The 14701-nt window shown below is 37.3% G+C and overlaps 1 protein-coding gene across 2 annotated transcripts in view; it reads right to left on the reverse strand.

The window, feature by feature from the left end:
- ldlrap1b (low density lipoprotein receptor adaptor protein 1b) overlaps window positions 1-14701 on the reverse strand; it is a 30085-nt gene that overhangs the window by 4594 nt on the left and 10790 nt on the right. For both annotated transcript variants that reach the window (XM_056761030.1, XM_056761031.1), the window contains exons 2-8: window positions 10717-10859; window positions 8575-8687; window positions 6361-6475; window positions 6084-6156; window positions 5007-5108; window positions 1840-1952; window positions 831-865 (exon numbers count right to left, since the gene is read on the reverse strand). In XM_056761030.1, coding sequence (XP_056617008.1) covers window positions 831-865; window positions 1840-1952; window positions 5007-5108; window positions 6084-6156; window positions 6361-6475; window positions 8575-8687; window positions 10717-10859 — 694 coding nt within the window. The remainder of the gene's footprint in view (window positions 1-830; window positions 866-1839; window positions 1953-5006; window positions 5109-6083; window positions 6157-6360; window positions 6476-8574; window positions 8688-10716; window positions 10860-14701) is intronic.

Genomic DNA, 14701 nt, shown 5'->3' on the forward strand with positions numbered 1-14701 from the left:
CGTCGTTCCAACGATCAATCGCAAGCAGCATCGCAACGTTGCATTGTTGGAACTACACGTCTAGAGCTGTGGTTAGAAACATCGTTCCTTATTATTATGAAATCGTGCTTTTGAATAAAGTAAGCGCGCAACATGCCGTGCATTCTATATTCATCATTTTAAGTATACACAAATTCAATTTGACATGTTTTGGTTTGGCAAGTACGTGCTCTAGGACCCTGGGGAATCCCTGGGCGGAGTGACGTAGGAGGAAACTTATGAATAAATTAAATATCGTGAAATAGAATAAAAGAAAAAAAATAGGATATCAAAAGTAGCCTTTAAATGCACTGTACGTTATTTACAGCAAGAATTTGACATCAATTAAATCTGAACGTATTTATGAGTAGACGTCTTAACTCCACCACCTGTGTGGCGTCATCGACTAGATCGCTGAACCAACTTGGTTCAAACGATTGATCTCCAACAGGGAAAAAGAGTCACTGCGGTTTAGGGAAACAGTCTTTACAACATTGTTAATTTCCCCGACGATGCATCGTACTATGGTGGTTAACCAGCGAGTTATGTCGTTGTCTGGGAAACGCATCCCAGTACCTCTTTTTATGATACTCATCACAGAAAGCAGAGCATCAAATAGACCACATTAAATAAGACCGAGCAAACAGTTTATGCTAGGAGACGAATACCACTGTGGTCACATATAACAGCACCTGAAACTGCTCTTCACTGACACGGTTAATGTAGAGTTAGGTTGGGTGCTCTCCAGTAAAAGTGTCTTTTCAGTGTAGCAGATAAAAAATAGATATTATTGCAGAAATTAGTTTACTAACCTTGAAAAGGCTTCATCTATTCCATCCTCCAGTTCCTAAAAAAATACATGACAATGGTCGGGTTAAAACAAACGTTGTTATGTAGATATACACAACACTGTGTGTGTGTTCTAGAGTTGTAATGGTATGAGACAAGTCTCTGAAAGAACATGTCATCAAAATTACAATTTATTATTTTTATCATCATCATTTCAATGAAATTGAATGAAAAAATACTTTTTAGTTGAACAAGTTTTCATTGGACAATAAATAAATAAATACTTCTAGCTCAACAAGAGCCCAATAAATGTTTTTTTCTGTTTAAATATTACTGCATTCCCTTTAAATAATGTATTCAAATTGCAATACTGAAAAGCAGGTCTTAACAAATTCATTATTTATGCTTCAACAACCAATTTTGTTATAATTTTAATGGTTTTTAAATTCCTTTCTTTATTTTTGTAATTATATTAGATGACTATTTTATTTATTTTTACGTAAAGCACTTTGAATTATATTGCCTTGCCTTGCCTATAAAAAGTCCTATGGAAAAAAAATCACAAGCTTTGTGTTGTTTTTGTCTCTTAATTTCTTATTTAAGTGTCTTATCACTTACAAATGGAGTGATGAAATAAATGCATAAAACTCACAATTTTATTGATGTTTTAAATATTTCAAATGAAATTGTAACAGTTCCTTTTAAATACTGCACACCTGAAGTTTACTTAATGTAACCGGACAAAATTATATTCCTTAATAATTTAAATAAATTGTTGTATTATTATTGTTAAAAGTTTGAAAGCGAATATTCTATAGTACATTAGTAATGTATTTTTCATAACTTAATCAATTTAACCTCAGTTTTATTTTGACATAGTAGTGAAAACCTTTGAGTTTTTTGACATCTGAATGATAAAATCCTTAAATGTGAACAGTAGGATGATCATACATGTTCATAGCGTGATGTGATTTTATCCATTCAGTGTAATTGCTCTCTGTACTGACAATGTGTGTGTGTGTGTGTTCTTACCCATACAGTGTTGTTGTTTTCTGTACTGAAGTTCTGTGCAGGGTGTGTGTGGTTCTGTCGTGAGTGATCTTTCACACCAGCTCCAAGATCCAGAAGATTCCCCGTGGCCACCTCTACACACACACACACACACACACACACACACACACACACACACACACGCACACACACACACACGCACACACACACACACACACACAGGCACACACACACACACACACACACACACACACACACACACACACACACACACACACACAAGAAACAATCAAACCATAATCAGCCAATATTACAGAATTGAAACATTTTAAGTCTTTAATTGACCATAATTCACTTTAGACGTATGGTTTACAAGCTGGACACGGGCAGGTTTCAAACCTTTCATTTCTAAGCCCAGATATTTTACACAAGATGACACCAAGCTACAGTAACCATCCACCTTTCTTCTCGACATCAAGCATCGACATGCCTCACAGAGCCAAACAAGCACACCGTCAAATCTCTCCGTTGTGCAAGTCTGAACCGTCACGTGTGCTTTCTGTTCCGTCTCAAATCTAATCCATGACTGGGTCATTTTTCAGGAGAGGACATGAAAGAGGCCACCAAGAGTTTACACACACACCTGATATCTACTTATGTCTGCCAGTCGGTTTCTGATATCTGATGGGCATTAACTGACACACAGCCCTTTATTCAGGCACACACATAAATACACACACATTGGTCTCATGTGACACACAGAACGCTGGTCCATAAGGGTTTATTCATTCACTGAACCTGCTTTCCGAGATCAGATTCTGTAACCTGAGAATCTCAAACGCTAGTCAGGGTTGCTTGGCACCCCTACACAAAAGTTAATGTGGAGGTACCGCGGTTCAGCGATGGCACCGGATGGTAACACCGTGATACTTTGAGTATGTAAGTGGATCAAGGAAATTGTCATGAATAAGAGTTGTATTTCTTTCCATGAATCACTTCTGTGAATCAATTTAAACCGTCCAATTGTGTAAATATGTGCAAAATTCACTTTATCACTAAAAATATTTTCAGACACATATATATATTTTTGTGATAGGGACAAACCTTTACCAATAATATACCAAACTATTTTGCCTAGTATTAATTTGGCAAAATGTAAGCAAAATTAAACACTTTGTAAACAAATTAGTTTAGCATTATAGATGATTTCGGAAGATGTAAACAATGCTGCTCCAAAGCTGGTCCAGAAGAACTTCCTGTTTCATTTTTTTAACATTACGCAAACGTTTGAACAAAATACATTTATAACGAAAACATTAATAAGCAAATTAAAATGTTAAACGAATATCTTTACGTTTTTTTTCATGTAACATTAAGAAAATAATATTAAATATTTTATTAAACGGATATGTTTTATATATAATTGGTTCTGATTCACAAAAACTCGTCCTTTTTTATAACATTTATAGCGCACATATTTATTAAAGAGTAAATATTTTGTGATTGTTAAGGTCCTACTTTGGTTTATAGAGTGTCCAACAACAAGTTTACGTACGTACACGGTGTAAAAACACTTTAATATTCTATAAATACACCGGTCGCGAACTGACGCGACACAACAAAAGACATCGAACGACAGACGACTCGTTCAAGGGATTAAGAATCGTCTCCTCTTTTCCCCAGCCAATAACTTTGTTATTCGTTCGCTTTAGGCGTACATTCACACACAGCAACATTACACGAAGCATGAAATGCCATTTCATAAGGACATTGTAATATTTACTCTTTAAAGAGAACATACTTTGGTTTATGGAGTGTCCAACAACAAGTTATGTACATAGGTGTAAAAACACAATTATTTCGTAACGATAGCCAGTTATTCTTACCTTACATCTTGACTGACTCACAAATGATTCATTTCTGCTAGCCTAGTCTGATGTGATTGGTCAGATGGTCTAGTCTGCTATGATTGCTCTTTTGCGAATGAGGCTCACAAGATACAGTGTTTGGGGGCGAAGAGTGAATTTTTCGCAGCCAGTCCTAGAAAGACGCAGGCTGGGACTCTATGTCGTGACGTAAATCCGCGGCGGTTCGCGAATCGGACTAGGGATGACTCGTTTGCATGATCCAGAGTCCCAAAAGCCCTTTTTTCCAAGCCAATAAAGTTTTTATCCATTCACCTTCAGATTTACAACTTGGCAGATTGCATACTATTAAGCATGGCAATACACACTGCATGAAATGTCATTGTCATGATCTCATGTTATGTACTCTTTAAATAAATGTGATATATATCAAATTACAAGTATTTCGAAATTTCATTCATAAAGACTTTTAAAATTTTGAGTTCAGAGAGTAAACTTAAAAATAAAGAAAAACCGGGGTTAAGATCGGTCAGCCGTAAGCAGTGAAGGAAACACAAGCTTTTGGTGGAGTTGTGGGGGTTGAGTTTCAGCAGCAGAGAGGCTAAAACAAGCAGATTAAGAAGAATAATCACTCAGCACTTCCTGAAAAGCTATCAGGAGAATTTCTGAATGTGCTGGATCTTGGTGTTTGTACTGTACTCGAATAACAAAAGTCAAACTAAGGGCCATTTCAATTCATGTACGACAGCACAAATACATTTTTCAAGTAAAAGGTGTTTGTGGGGCTTTAAATATGAAACAATCACAATAAGATTTTTATTTCGGATATTTCATTAGAAACACTTTCTGGTTGTTAAACATTAGATGAGTATGTACATTAAAGGAGTCATGTTTTTCTGTGTCTTTGGTGTGTTATGAGTTGTCCATGGATGTATTAAGACGCGTAAAATTGCAAGAATGAAGTAGTGGAAAAAAGATGCATTCTATCTAAGAGCAAATGCTCACCCAGACCTGCCTGAAACACCTTGTGTAACCACACCCCCACAAATCTACAACATATTGCATTACATCCAAAACAAACCATAATATGCGTTTTGGCCGTGTCATATGAATCTTTTGTAAAAATATTCAAACCTCAAATGTGCCTCAAACACATTCCAATTTTATTTAAATTATTTGTCTAATAAACATTTTTTAATGATCCGCCTCCATTCAGGTGAAACTCAGTTGTTTCTCTTTGATGTGTTAACATGAAGCCCTTTCAGTCATGTGAGCTCTCAGCAGACTGCATGGAAACAGATGAGACAAAATCTGTGTGCTCACCTCCTCCTCTCACGCTGCCCAAACTCGCTGAACTATCAGACTGAGAGCTGCTCGCTGCTTCTTCATCTGATACACACTTCACCTGCTTCCCTTTCTCTTTCTCTGAGCGAGAGACACACACCAGACACAGAGAGAGAGAGATTAAATTCTGCTAGGTCAGTGGTTCTCAAACTTTTTTGTTGTAAGGTCCCCTTTGTGTGGTGTGCATCGCTTTACGGCCCCCCAAATAAAGACTTATAATCTTGACCTTAGAATTTTAAATGAACCAAAAACACATTCAGCTATACAATGCTGGAACATCAATTATCTTGGTCGGTGGTCTTATTTGTCGGATGTTTGATTACATAAGTTATGATACATTTCTATTTTTATTGATGCATTATGATACATTATGCACCGACTAGGTGCATCATGGGGCCCCCAGTTTGAGAACCACTGTGCTAGATGATCGGTTTAGCAGTAAGCACACCTGTACAGAGAAAAGAAAACCCTCGACACACACGTATGCATGTTCAAACATGCAGAAAATTACACAAAAGATCTGCTGAGCTGTACAATAAGAGCTGCCTTAAGCGAGTGACACAATAAAATCATTTTTCATTCCTGTGGCGGTAAATGAAATACAGTAAATATGTTTTTGAAAAGACCCAAGATTAAAATTTCTGTCATCATTTAGCCACCCTCTTGTGGTTTTAAATCTGTGTGTGACTCTTTCTTCTGTAGACCACAAAAGAAGATATTTTAAGAAATGTCTCTTTGGGTTTGTGTTCATACAATGGAAGTCAACAGGGCTCAATCTTGTTTGCTTATCAACGTTCTTCAAAATATCTTCTTTTGTGTCCTGCAGAAGATCATACGGGTTTTGAGAGACATGAGGGTGAGTATACAGCTCGTAATTTTTGATAAAATGTAATATCTCTCAATGTATATTTTCTCTAAAATAAAACTCAATGCCGTAAGCTTGCAGCGGGGCTATCTGTCTGTCAAACAATGGCAGACGGGGAATATCTGGGTAAATATTTTTGCAATTCAGTTCTAAAAGTCTAAAAGGAGAAAAAGAGAAAGGGATGAGAGTACCTTCTTTAGCAGCCTGCCAAAACTCGAACGCCACACGGAAGGCCTGGGCCACAGTTAATGTCACGGCCTGAGCCTTACAAACAGAGAGAGAGAGATGGAGGGGTTTTAATGTGTCATTACTGTCAACAGCAGTTGTGAGTGATCTGTCTCTCTTTCAGAGGAAGTATAGACTCAACGTATACTGCAGAATTGGAAAAAGGAAGGAAACACAGGGTGTGTCTCGCTACACACAGATTTACGGCCACAGACGCACACATTAAACCATCCCAACACTCACCACCTTCTTCTTGGCACAGAGGTATGCGTGGCACTCCAGCGTCTCGCTGCCTTGAGTCTGAACGATGTAGGCGAACACTTTATCATGCACTTTATCTGCCGTACAGTATGATATCCTGCAGACAGACACCAGATCAGAAAAACAGACCAATAGATAAACAAAATCAACACTTAACTGGTGTCATTAGTTAAACATTAATATAAACTTTATACCAAAACCTTTATCACATTTAAAGCTGCCCTGTCATTTTTCAACATGTTCAACAATCAAAACATCTGGGCAATTCTGGGAAAATGTCAACGTTTTTTCCAGCGGTTTTTACTATGGTAACAGCACAGATTTTAACATTTGGTGGTTCAAATACCCATGAGAGATCTCTCTTCAAATTTGTAAAGCATTAGTTTTATTTTTAGTGCATGATTTTTCATAGTCAGGTAAGTACCATTTTAAGGATTGTCACATCCATAACACTACATATTCCTTTAGAAATGGACACATGAATATAAAGTAACTATTTTATGTTCTATAAAGAGGCATCCCTTCTCCATTCATTGGGTATAATTGCTTCAGGATTGTGCATTTTATTTTATAGAAATCCTACAAAGTTTATTGTCTCCCAAACACCACGTCCTTTTTTGTCACGTCCATAACGCATATTTATATCCCTTGTTGAAAATCGATTTTTTGATTTTAGACTCTATCAACAAGGGTTCAGTAAAATATAAACCGATGGTTCAATATAATCGTAACAAATTCAATCTCTGAGCGTTTTTATGTCACGTTCATAACGCGAAATGTCAAGTCTATAACGCTGGAATTGCCCATCTGCTTTTGTGTCGCACAGAAAATTCAACACGCATAGTATTCAACTGTATCTGTGCACAATGGTTTTGAGACAATTCTCTGCCAAATGCATAAATGCTGATGAAAAACATTAACTCAGTAACTCTAAGTCACTGAGTGCAGCAGTGACACGTCAGAGGAGATCTGGCCCTCCCGGCTGAGACTGTTTTTCTCCATTTATTTCTCATTGGTGTTTGGGTTCATCTCAACAGGGCCGTGTTGGCTTGCTCACCGGGAGACTGAATTTATTCGATATTATTTACTAGAATGATCTTGCTATTTCTATAAAACACCATGCACTTTGCTGTTTTTGACATTTTCAGTGTTTTTCTTATTTTCTCCTGTAAAGCTGCTTTGGAACAATGCACATTGTGAAACTCGCTGTATAAATACAATTGAATTGAATTGAATCGTGAACTCCCATGTGGATTGCCTTGATTGACAGCTTGCTCAGCCTGTCAGAGGATGGCCCCACAGCAGCGGGGAGGGGCTAATGATGGATGACTGCCATCCGCCCTGTTTCGCATTAAAAAAACATGCAAATGTACACAGGCATTTTTCTGATAAGGACCAGATGCCAAAAAACATCCGTCTTGCAACCGGGATTCCCTCATTTATGAAAACTGTTGCAGCCAAATCCAGTCCCACCCGAGCTCATGCATAAATCTCATTTTACATTGTGTAAAAAAAGATATCTGTGTTCTCGTGATGCAAATTTGAGGAAGAAATGTGCTTGACACAGAAAAGGGGGACAGATATAGACTGCATTTACTTGTTTGTTTGACCATTACTGGAGTCAATGTCCATCTGTGAGTGACTGCTTGAATGTTTATTCGCGTACAGATCTGCACACTGAATATGTGTTTGCTGATAATAACAGCCGTGGCCTCACGTGAGGGTCACAACACGTCTGGCCTTAGACTCAGACACACTCAAGCAGATCGATAGAGGTTTCTTATACAAACATCAGTCTAAGTCTCTTCAGACTGCATCCCTCTAAATGATGGATGGCAAAAATTTAGGGGGCAACAACGACTCATTTCGTTTTATTGCTAGAGCGAGAAGGATGGAAATCCACAACTGGTTGAATGGTTTTAATATACAAATTTAAGATTTTTAAGTTCAGTGGCATAAATTCATCAATGCGAGAACCAAAGCAAAAGACTCCACTGTGTTAAAAATGCTTCTATTGACCTATTAAGACTATTAAGGCAAGTTCAACCATCATTTCTTGTTGTCTTGACAATTAACAAACTTTATTTCTACAGTATTTTATTTATTGTAGTATATTTTTATTTAATTTCCGGAAAGATTGTTTGGCTGAAATTATGGTTCAGGTAAAAACATGACAGGTGGCTCCAGGTGACTTACCTGTATATGGATATGTTCTCCATCAGCTGATTTGATACGCCATCATGGAGAACAATTCCTCGAGGAGAAACCTTTAGCGTCACCTTCTGAAGCTTCTTACCACTTGCTTTAGCCTGATAGAGAGAAACAATGTTTTTTACATAAATTATGAAATATTGTTATAAATAAAATAATAAATTGAAAAGTATTATAATGTCTCCTCTTGAATGTTTTGAATATGTCGTTTTTCTTATAATGAAATATCAGAAAATAAGAGAATCTTAAGAAAATATCTAATGATATTGCTAAATATTATTTAAATAGGACAGTTACACGACAGTATATCCATTATGATAATCACATGAAGTTCTTTAGTTTTTACTGCACTATTATTTGTGAGGCAGAAGTAAAATATTACATTTTTAGAACCATACTGAATGTTAAATTGTTACATTTAAACCAGCAGCCTAATTACAGTCACACTTGACTTTTAATTCCATTGACTTCCATTCGTACGCATGAGAATGCGAGAGACTGGAAATGCAAGCCAGTATGAAGATTTCAAATTTCGGTGCATAGCAAAGTTTAATTTCGATGTACCCTGACCTCACGTGACTGCGAATTCGCGTCACGTGAGTGCATGACACCAATGGAAGATCAAAACGTCACAGCGTGACCTCTCGGTACAGAAATGTAAAAGATTGAGGAATCGCAACCACCCATTTTTGAAGCACTGTACGAACTGATTTCAAATGCTCAAAGTCTAGTGTGACCATGACGTAACCACTACAGTCTGGAGTGTTTTAGCGTTTTAATATACACAAAGAAACACACACATAAAACACAAATAAACACTCACATTGATCACAACTTCATGAGACACAGAACAGTGCTGGGCATAGGCCTATCTGGACATCAAGAAACTATGTAGCATTTAATTTTTTACACTCACAAAGTTCCCTTGTGGTGTTACTCAAGGTCACTTAATTTTACACGTATACAAAATCAAATCTTATGTTTGTATTCACTCAAAACATACAATCTTCAAACTAATAACATAATGGCACATCTTAAAGATTCAGGTGGCAATGCACATGCATTCAAAAGCCAAATATTAATCACATATAAGCTTTGAAATTAAATTGTTCATATTGATTATTATTTTCACTTAGTCATAACAATCACTATAGTAGTTTTCCTATATATGTATCAGGTGACATCAAGTAAATTGGTATTTTATAAAAGAAAACAATTAGACCATATTTCAATACTTAAAATAATCAAACATACTTTGTATTTTTGTATGTATACACGTATATGCACTATATGTTCTTCACTTATCTCCATTTATTGTCTAATTTTTCATCTCACCAGTTTCTGACATTGGCATTCTCCAATAAAATTGTCTGTGTATCCAATAATGTTTTTATTTGCTGAGGAAAATGAGAGTGGTGCTTCACTGCACACATCGGGTCTCATATACTAAGCTTGCGTACGCACAACATTTGTGTGTGAATCCTGCTTACGAACGTTTTCACGAACAAATCATGATTCACAAAAATTTCGTACCAAATATTATTCCAAATATAAAAAAAGGAACCGCTGACATCACTTGTACGCAAAGTCACCAGTCTCTTATGTATGTGAATATATATATATTACGCTTCGATGTATATCTAATTTGAAAAGGATTTCATCATATACAGTGAAAGAGTAAGAAAAGCAGCGTCAGACTACAGCTCGAGCTGGGAGGTTTCTCTGAACAGGCTAACAACAACTCTGTAAACTGTGTGTCTGTATAAAAGGTGTTTGTTATTGTGTATGAACTGATTTGAGGACTGCTCAAATGGAATTTCTTGCGAGTACACGTCTGAGCCTCACATGGGGATGCCTGGAGTATCTTAAACTTAAGTGACGACAGGTGGTAAAGGAAAAGTTAGGCGAAAACATTAGGTCGAGCACATGTTGTGAATAAGGCGGAACGTTTTTATGAGAAGTTCAAATGTGTGTATAAATAGGAAATACGTAATATCTATGTGATTATTAGTTAATGAGACCCATTAAGTCTAGGCTGTTCTGGAAGGTTGCTAAGATGTACTATGTGGTTACTTACAGTCACATACATACAGTAGAGAGGATGGTCTATGTGTGGATGTGACTTACTGTGGCAACGATTCTCTTTACAGCGGCTGCCGAGAGCTCTTCTCCTTTGGGTTCCTGTACCAGTGTCATGCCCAAATACTTCAGCTGAAAGACCATCCCCTCCAACAGAGTCTCCCGCGTGTCTGTCCAGTTCTCCGGCAGCTCTTTAGAGAAACGCTCTCATTAGTGGCAATCCAAATTCTCTTATTATTGTAAATTCAACATCACAGTATTACAGTAATATGGATGTGTCATTTGCCTTATGAAAAATATCATTTTTAAAGTTATCTTTTGATACTTGGGCTACCTGAAAATATGTTATACACACTCTTTAGCAACATAAACACACTGAACAAATACACTTGCTAAATACTAAAGCAACTCCATATTTACATATGAAACACATCACACAATTCATCATTAAAACACACAGTCTTCAATCAGGTCTTTTCATTCAGATCCTCTTTGATAGACACCTGCGCGAGACACACTGAACACACACACACACACACACATTCACATTGCCCCGTTCTATGATCTCACATGCACATACACAGGTCAGGTTTAGGGTCAAGGACACACGTCTGACAGGCAGCTATCCATTGCTCACAACTGCCGCTCGATTACACCAGAACCTCATGTGATTAATGGATCTGAGCTCACTAAATTATCATAATCTCATTTATACTGATCCATGATTGAAGACAAAACAACACACACGCACACACACATTGACCCGTTCGAAAGAAAAAAAAACAGAAGCATGGAAAAAAAGGAAAGAAAGAATGAAAGAAAGACAGAACGGAAGGAAGGAAGGAAGGAAGGAAGGTGAGAAAGGAGGAAAAAATGAAGAAAGAAAGCAAGGAAGGAGGGAAGGAAGGAAACAAGTAAGCAAGGATGGAAAGGAGGGAAGGAAGGAAGGAAGGAAGGAAGGAAGGAAGGAAGGAAGGAAGGAAGGAAGGAAGGAAGGAAGGAATGAACCAACCAACGAAAGGAAGGTAAGAAAGAAAGGAAGGAAGGAGTGAACCAACTAACAAAAGGAAGGAAAGAAAAAAAGAAAGGAAGGAAGGAAGGAAGGAAGGGAAAAAATGAAAGAAAGAACGGAAGGAAGGTAGGAAGGAAATAAAGAGAGAAAGGAGGAAAAAAAGGAAGAAAGAAAGCAAGGAAGGAGGGAAGGAAGGAAACAAGTAAGCAAGGAGGGAATTAAAGGAAGGAAAGAAAGAAAGAAAGAAAGAAAGAAGAAAGAAAGGAACGAACAAAAAGAAAGAAAGAAAGAAAAAAGAAAGAAAGAAAGAAAGAAAGGAAGAAAGGAACGAACGAAAGAAAGAACTAAAGAAAGAAAGGAAGGTAAGAAAGAAAGAAAGAAATAACTAAAGAAAGAAAGAAAGAAAGAAAGAACGGAACGAACGAAAGAAAGGAAGGTAAGAAAGAAAGAAAGAAAGAACTAAAGAAAGAAAGGAAGGTAAGAAAGAAAGAGAAAGACAGAAAGAAAGAAAGAAAGAAAGAAAGGAAGGAAGGAAGGAAGGAAGGAAGGAAGGAAGGAAAGGAAAGAAGGAAAGAATGAAAGGAAAGAAGGAAAGAATGAAAGGAATGAAGGAAAGCAGGAAAGAAAATTGTGGCTTATGATTCTGTAATGATGGTGCGTATGCGACATCACGTGTGTACATGTATGAAAATGAATACTGAGTATTTCTAATTTCATGAATCATTCATAGATCACTGGCAGACAGGTGGTCTCTGAAACCCCCATCACACATCATATACATCACTGTTTCTGCCTACCAGAGTAAAATGTCTCAAACGCCATCTGTCTTTTATTCATCATTTTCTTCCCAGCTGTGACAATCAAAGGATGTGAAATATTCTGAAGCGTTAAACTCTGACATAATCATTTACTTTCTACCCCTTCTTCAGTATGCAGTCCTCACCAGACCTCTGGCTGTTTATAGAATAAATGTGTCTTTACTGGCCTTAATGAAAAATCCGCCCCCTGATGTAACTCTTTAAATGTGTTTACAAGAAAAACACCTCTTGACAGGTCCATCACACTCACTCTTTTACTGTATCAACGAGGGTTTTATTATTGTAACCCACAATTTGTGCCAAAACAGTGTGTGAGTTCCATTCAAAAACTATTCAGGGTGATCTGAATTCAGGTCTGATCGGTGAAATCTGTACACCAAGAAATATATATTTAAATCAGAAAAGACTTTTGCTTGAAGCAAATTACATTCCTTTGTGTAAAACGTTGCGCTTGTCAAGATACATTTTAAGCATTAGTGATGAACCACTATTTATTTTGTTTTTGCAATTAAACTTGTTTTGCGGCTGAATTGAGTCCATTGATCTGAAGCACTATTGTCTACCGGATGTGAGAAAACGTGGAGTAAGACACGAAAGCGGAATTCTACTTTTTAAATATCTCTGCTGCTTGATCTTCGTTTATTTGAGTGAAGAGTTGCACACTTTAACATGTTACATGCGTGACACTCGTGGATTTGTCTGTATCTTACTATACGAGGACATGAACACATGAACTTCAACCACAGAGTTGTTCTAAGTTTATTTTACGAGCATTTCACTGTTTGAGTGAAGCTACCGTCAAACACAAGCGTCTTCGCGACCACTAGCCAAAATAAAACGTGCTTAATTTAAAAAAAATTATATAAACAATTTTGGGCTTTTTAGTTATAACTTGTACTACGTGGATCGAAAGGAGCATGAATAATGTAGATAAAGATATTTTGCTCAAAGACGTATTTAAAATAACGTAATGTGAAATCAATGCTCTTCCTTTGCGCTATTCTTGCTCAGCATACCCACTGCTCAGTTGTGCGGTATGAAACGGGCGTAAGAAATGTCCGCATATCCACATTTTCCAAGTGTGCAGTAAACACAGCGGCCCCTGCTGTTCAAAACATGGATTAACTACAAGTAGCGGCGCTACTAACTTAACTACATTTTTCTGTAGCTTGATGGTAGTTACGTTACTTTAAAAAAAAGTGTTGCTTTTCCGGTATTTAAATACTTCTACAAGCAATAGTCACAACATGACCTCTGATTGGTCATGTAACATTTCATTTTAACTGTCTCAATCCACAGACCCAGGTTGGCACACGGGAAACAAAAACACTACAGTCTTGTGTTGCCTCAGACATCTTGCATAATAACGGAAATCATAAAAAGTAACCGATTCGTTTTGCATCACATTCACACGGTCCATCTGGACAGTGTGCAAACTGAAAGAGCAGTGCCATGAAGCATGAGGACACAGGCGTGTTGTCGTTCCTCTCCGCTGAACTTTAAAGTCAAGCGTGAGGATTCGGAGAACAGCAAACACACATCTAGCAGCCACACAGAGATGATAGACCGCATTTGTGTTTGTGTGTTTCTAAACACATTGAGCTGTGGGGTTTATTGAAACACTAACACATAAGTTGGTATAATTAACACAAACACATTTATAACAAATCCATGAAATATATTCATGTTGTCATGTTGTTATGTTTAGTGTTGAATTACGACCCAGACAGAAATTCACACAAACACACCGTCACACAGACTTGCACACAAAACAGGGTGAGAGAAGGAAATGAGCAGGTGTTTCTGAAACCGGAGAGAGAGAGAGAGAGAGAGAGAGAGAGAGAGAAAGAGAAAAAGCAGTTTCACAAACATGCACTAATTTAAATACTAAATTTAAGTTACTTGGAAGTGTGCTACCACCGGTGCTGTCAACATCTCTATGATGGGTTTTGCATCTACAAAAGAAGCACTTACACACTGAAGACCACAAACACACACATCTGTGGCTAAAGCACACTCACCCATAGACAGACCCTACACCATCTGACAGTCTGAGAATACATCAAGTACTTCATGCAGAAGTGAGGTGTGAAGAAAAACCACAGACATATGCGTGCAAACGATCAAGGCCGCGTTCAGACTTTTTCGAAGCTGCTAGAGTCTGTTTAAGAGTGTAATCCTATGGAGTGAACAGTTTTCAAAA

Source organism: Triplophysa dalaica, chromosome 11 (genome assembly GCF_015846415.1).
Source record: "Triplophysa dalaica isolate WHDGS20190420 chromosome 11, ASM1584641v1, whole genome shotgun sequence".
NCBI classification, from domain to species: domain Eukaryota; kingdom Metazoa; phylum Chordata; class Actinopteri; order Cypriniformes; family Nemacheilidae; genus Triplophysa; species Triplophysa dalaica.